Below are 5,301 nucleotides of genomic sequence, written 5' to 3'. Positions count from 1 at the left end.
CGCCTCTGGGGAAATTATGGCGTCGTTTAAACTTATCCCCCCACGCGCTCACCAGCAGTAGCAGTAGCAGGGTGTAGTTCGTGGAGAGTCTCGCGCCAAATCACGCAGCGGCCGTACGGCCAGAGACAGACAGACAAAAAGGGAGAGAGAGAGAAAGAGAGAAACACGACTCCCCCCGCCGCCAACACAACAACAGCGACTGCCACGCGATGAGCTGCCGGCTTTGTTTTTCCTCATTTACACTTATTGTGACAGTGATTATCGTTAAACGCGGCCGTGCGGGTGGTGGTGGGGTCGGGCTGGGGGCAGGACCCCGCCAACGGCCGCAATGCGAGCACACCCGGCCCGGACGCCCGCTCCGCCCTCTCGCTCCCCAACAAAAACAACAAGCCGGGGGAGCAGCAGCAGCGCGCCCCGCGCCCGCGCGCCGCACCTAGTTTGGTTACTTAGCCCGTTGGAGCGCATAGAGAAGGAGGCGCAGGCGGTGAAGGGAAGGCGGCTGCGGTTATAGGGGAGTTTGGGAAGGAGCAAACCCTCCGTTCCGTTCCTTGTGCCCCGCCGCACCGCCGTGAGCTCGACTGAAAAACACCAAGTTGGCGTGCGAATTAATGCGACACGCTTCGATGAGCTTTTCGCCTCGTAATCGGCTGCGCCGAGGGGTCGGGGCAAGAGGGGAGGGGGGCTCGTTACGGGGGCCCCCGCTCACGTGGCTCGGCGCGCGCCGCCCCCACGCAGCTACCCCCTAGGGGGAGACTTCCAGCCTCGCGGCCCGGGCGGGGGAGGAGGGTCTCCGATGGAGCGCCCGCCCTGGCAGAGTGCTGTGTGCGAGAAAGAGACGGGTTTAGCAAGGGCCTCCCAGCAGCCCAGATCCTGGACGAACAGGACGCCGCCGCCGCCGTTCGCTCCAACTTCTCCGCCTCTTTTTTTTTTTTCGTCGTTACTCCCGTTACCTGCTTAGCCGAGTGCGCGCTGCTCGCGGGCCCGCGGGCCGAGCCGGCCCATGCAGCCGTTAAGGAAGGTTATCTGATCGCGCTTCGATGGAGCAGAGTCACGGTCGAACGATCGGAGACGCGGAGTGAGTGGGGCGCGCGGAGGAGGGGGGAGCAGCGGGGTTGCACCACCCAGCAGCTGGTGCCGGTGAGAGGCGCCGCCACCACCGCGGTTGTTTCAGCTGCGGCCGCCGAAGCGTTTTGTTACGGTCGGGACCGGCGAATTAATCCCCATCTGTACGTCTCTGTGGAGCCTGGCCTGCTTGATGAACCGCCCCGGCGCGCCTCTTCCCCATCCCCTATCCACCCCCCGCGGCGATGATCCCCGCCGTCTCGTCTGGAAGGCGCGCCATACCCGGCCGGGGGAGTCATTACCGTGAAGACCCCCACCAACTTTTGTTATAATTTCGGAAGCGTTTTAGCGCTGTGCAAACCGGGATGGCGCGCGCGGCGTGCTAATCCATCACCCGGGAGGAGCGCGACGGGGGCGGGCGGCCGTTGTTGTCGTCCTTGTCGCACCCGCTGGCAGGATGGGGGGCGCCTCCTGTGGTAGAGAGAGCGAGAGAGAGAGAGAAAGCAGCGTCATGGGGAAGAGGAAAGAAGTTGCTCCGGATAGTCTCCGCTGGTACCAGCAGCAGCTGGTACTTTGTGGTTGTGCGGCTGCACCCGTGTGCTCGCGAGGGACTTGGACTGGTACTCGGAGCAGCGGGGGCGACCAGAGCCGGGCGGGCTGCGCCGCTGTCGCACTGGTCGGGGGCTGAGGGTGTTATTTAATATTTAAGAGGGAAGGGAGGGACAAGGCGGTGGAGGATGGGACGGAGGGGGCCAAAAAAAAAAACCTAAGGGAAAAGAAGGAGGGTGCTGCCGCCGCTGTTGCCGCCGCCGAAAGCAGAGAAAGGCGAAAGGGGGCCACCGGAAACACGGCCTTGCGGACCCCAGGAGCATCGCTCTGGGGAGTCATCAGGGGCAGAATTTAATTAATGCTTCCCTCAACCAGCCCGGGGGCCGCAGGGGACGCGCGAGCTGCAGGGGCTGGGTGGGGCGGCGGTGGCGGTGGCGGCTTGGGCGGGGCCGCCGAGCCGAGCAGGCTGCCGGCGGTATCGGGGTCGAGGAAAGATTAAGTATTAACGATGATTCGGGGTCTCTCGCGAGTACACAACAACACAACACGGAGGAGAGTGTGATTGAGCTCGCAGGGCCGCAGGGGCTTTGTACTCGAGCGGGAGCTTTAGCATCTCTTTGTTTTTTCCCTGACCTATTTCTCTGACCTCCGCGCTCTGCTGCTTCCTGTCTCCGCAGGTTCTGTACCAGTTCCGAATGGAGGTTGGCGACAAGGAGGCCATGGACCCGCCCACCCTGGACATCCCGACGCGCGGCCGGCTGCCCGACTTCGTCGAGACCTTCAAGGTGCACCTGCCGTGCACGGGGCGCAAGGCGGCCGAGGTGGACGTGCTGATCCAGCTCAACATCACGACCAATATCAAAAAGCACAACGACACGGTGCTCAACTTCGTGCGTAAGAAGATCTGCCTTTTCGGTACGTGAGTCAGCGCCTCGCTTTTTAAACCTGACTAGCGTTTAAATCCAGGAGGCCGTCAACGGTGGCGGGTGGGTGAAAAGAGTTTTTTTTCCCATTTGCTTTTGCATCTCTTTTGCACCACGGTGCTGGTTCCGTAAAGAAACTTACGTGGTTTGCTCTTTTGCAAACTGCAACATTTCTTCCCGTTCCTTCCGGGTCAGCGAGACATGTATGATGGATGGGCGCGCGGTGACTGCGGCGAGAGCGAGTCGCCGCCGCCGCCGTGAGTCGGCGGGAAATTCGAAAAAGGCCGCGCGCCGCGCCTCGCTTTTTCGCGTATCTCTCCTCCCCCATCACCAGAACGGCCTTCTTCTTGTGCTTCCAGATGACCGGCCGCGCGCTCCGCATCCCAACGAGATCGGCCACCAGTCGGCGGCCGGCGGCGCCGCGGGGGCGGCCGGGGCGGCGGGGGTGGCCGCGGGAGCCGACGCTGCCGCCGGCGGCCACGGAGGCGGCGGCGGCAGTGGCAGCGGTGACGGCTGGCGGCCCGTGCTCCTCGAGGCCACGGAGGGCCTGTACGCCACGGGGGGCATCGCCGGAGCGCTCTTCGTGCTCTCATCCTTCCTCATGGTGCTCGTCTGGAAGCGCCGCAGCACGTCCAAGATGCGACCCCAGGAATGCCAATAGTGAGTACTCCTCGTTTTAATTTGCGTCTTGCTGCATCCCTGGACGTTGCATTGTTTTCAATTTATTCCATTGCCCTGCAGCACCAGCTACGCCAGCGCGTACGGCTCCCCGCCCAGCGTGCTCGTCAGCAAGCCGCCGCTGCCGGGCTCGGGCCGCGGCGCCCTGGGGCCCTTCATCGGCGCCGTCAACTCGGACAGCGACTGCGGCTCGTACGCGACCATCGCGTCCTTCCACAAGGTCGGGCTGGGCTCGGCGCTGGGGCTGGGCTCCGTGCTGGGCTCGACGCTGGGCGGCTCGGCGCTGGGAGGTTCGGCCTTGGGCGGCTCCTCGGTGCTCGGCGGCTCGGCCTCCCGCGTCCTGGGCCCGTCGAGCCTCGCGAGCGGCTCGCTCACCAAGAGCACGCGCGCGGGGTCGCCGTACGCGGCCTCGCCCTACGCCACCTCGGTGGTGGCCACGGGCGGCAGCGGCGGCGGCGGGGGCGGCGGCTCGGTCATCACGAGGCTGTACTCGCCCACGCCGCCCACGCCGCAGACGGAGAGCGCCTACTCGTCGTACTCGTCCTACTGCCCGCGCAGGGTCGCCTACTACGCCGCCTCCAGCGTCAACTCGTTCTGCAAGCCTTCGGTGAGTCCCTCGGCTGCTCGGCCGGGCTATGTGGGGCCGGGCGAGTAATTAATCTTCATTGCCTTGTTGCCGACGGAAACCTGTTTATTGCGGTTGGGCGTGACGGCGTTTCGGATTCATTTACCACCCACTTCCCCCACCAACGCCGTGGCCATGGCCGGGGGAGAGGGGCGGAGTGGTGGTGGTGGAGGGCGGGAGCGCCGTGACTGTGTGCCATCATTAGCGTGGGCTCGGGAGGGAAATGGGTGATGACAGGCCAGCGCGCCCGCCGCGCCCTCACTCACCGAGCCGCGCCCCCTAGCGGGGCGAAGCGGGGCGGGGTGTGGCGGGGGTGGGGGGATGACAGGCCGGGGCGCTCGTAAAGGTATACGTGAGTGATTCGCTACCGCGCGGATTTAGCGCGGCCCGGATGGTGGAGGGGTCGGGGGAGGGTAAGCCCGGGCTGTACTGCCTGCTGCTGCCCCACCGCACACCGCCACGCCACGCCATGTACCGCGGGCGGCAGCGAGGAGGCGGGGCGGGGCGGGGCGGGGCACTTTGCTCCAGTTTATGGGATAACTCGGAAATATAGGCTGCTGCTGCCGTTGCCGCTGCCGCAGGGGCCGCTGCGCTGCGCCGCGCTGCAGCAACCAGTGATTTAGCGTCACATCGGAAGCGCGCGGCGAGGTCGCGCTGCCGCTGCGGTGGTGGTGGTGGTGGTGGTGGTGGTGGTGGTGGTGGTGGTGGTGGTGATGGCCGCTCTTGACGGCCAGGTGCAGGATGTGGGGCGGGCGGCCGTCGTATACTGCTTCACACACCGACCCGAGAGCTATCCTTCTCCCTCCCCGCCCCTTCCTGGTTGACATGATGAGGTGCGAGGGGGTTAGCTGCCGACGTGGGTGGAGGTAGTAGCGGTGCTGCAGGGGGTGGGTGTGGTGGGGGTGAGTTAAGCCCGGCACTGGCCGACGCGGCAGACCGGCGCAGGAGCCGGCCGTCAAATCGGCGCGCCGTTTACGTCAGTTTAATTTGATTCATGAAGCGCGAGTCCGGAGGCCGGCTGCAAGGGTTGCCTTAGCTAGAGGGGGGGCGCCAACAACCCTTGCTCGGAAATTATTCTCTCTGGTGAACAAGCAGCGCGGCAATTTGTAAGCAATCCGCTTGCGTCGTAGTCGTACATGTGTGGCCGCACCAGCAGCAGCACTACCGCCAATGCGATCAGGAGGGACAAGAAGCGCCGTGGTGGTAGCCTGACGCGGAAGGGGTGTTCGGTACGGTCCTGCGGCCGATAGCTGCCCCTCCCCGTCGCCGTCCTCCTCCGCAGTGCCGAGCCGTGCGCCTCGTTCGGCTGCTGCTGCAATCCTAATTTACGACGGGTGGCCAACGGGGCAGGGAGGGGGCGGGGGGAGCCTGCCTGGTGAAAGCGGTCCGCCCCGATATAGCTTAATATGTGTGAGCTATCTGGCCGCGCGCTGCGCCGGACTAACCCTCCCCTTCCCGCCCCCG

General features: G+C 65.1%; 1 protein-coding gene across 1 annotated transcript in view; it reads left to right on the top strand.

The window, feature by feature from the left end:
- Nucleotides 1-5,301, top strand: part of LOC113212440 (tyrosine-protein kinase Drl-like) — an 84,509-nt gene that overhangs the window by 59,522 nt on the left and 19,686 nt on the right. The window contains exons 4-6 of the mRNA XM_052270413.1: nt 2,289-2,526; nt 2,894-3,194; nt 3,276-3,819. Of these exons, the coding sequence (XP_052126373.1) occupies nt 2,289-2,526; nt 2,894-3,194; nt 3,276-3,819 (1,083 nt within the window). The remainder of the gene's footprint in view (nt 1-2,288; nt 2,527-2,893; nt 3,195-3,275; nt 3,820-5,301) is intronic.

The sequence above is a fragment of the Frankliniella occidentalis genome, unplaced genomic scaffold, assembly GCF_000697945.3.
Source record: "Frankliniella occidentalis isolate FOCC.00 unplaced genomic scaffold, Focc_3.1 Scaffold123, whole genome shotgun sequence".
NCBI lineage: Eukaryota > Metazoa > Arthropoda > Insecta > Thysanoptera > Thripidae > Frankliniella > Frankliniella occidentalis.
This window is presented reverse-complemented; position numbering and strand designations above follow the sequence as displayed.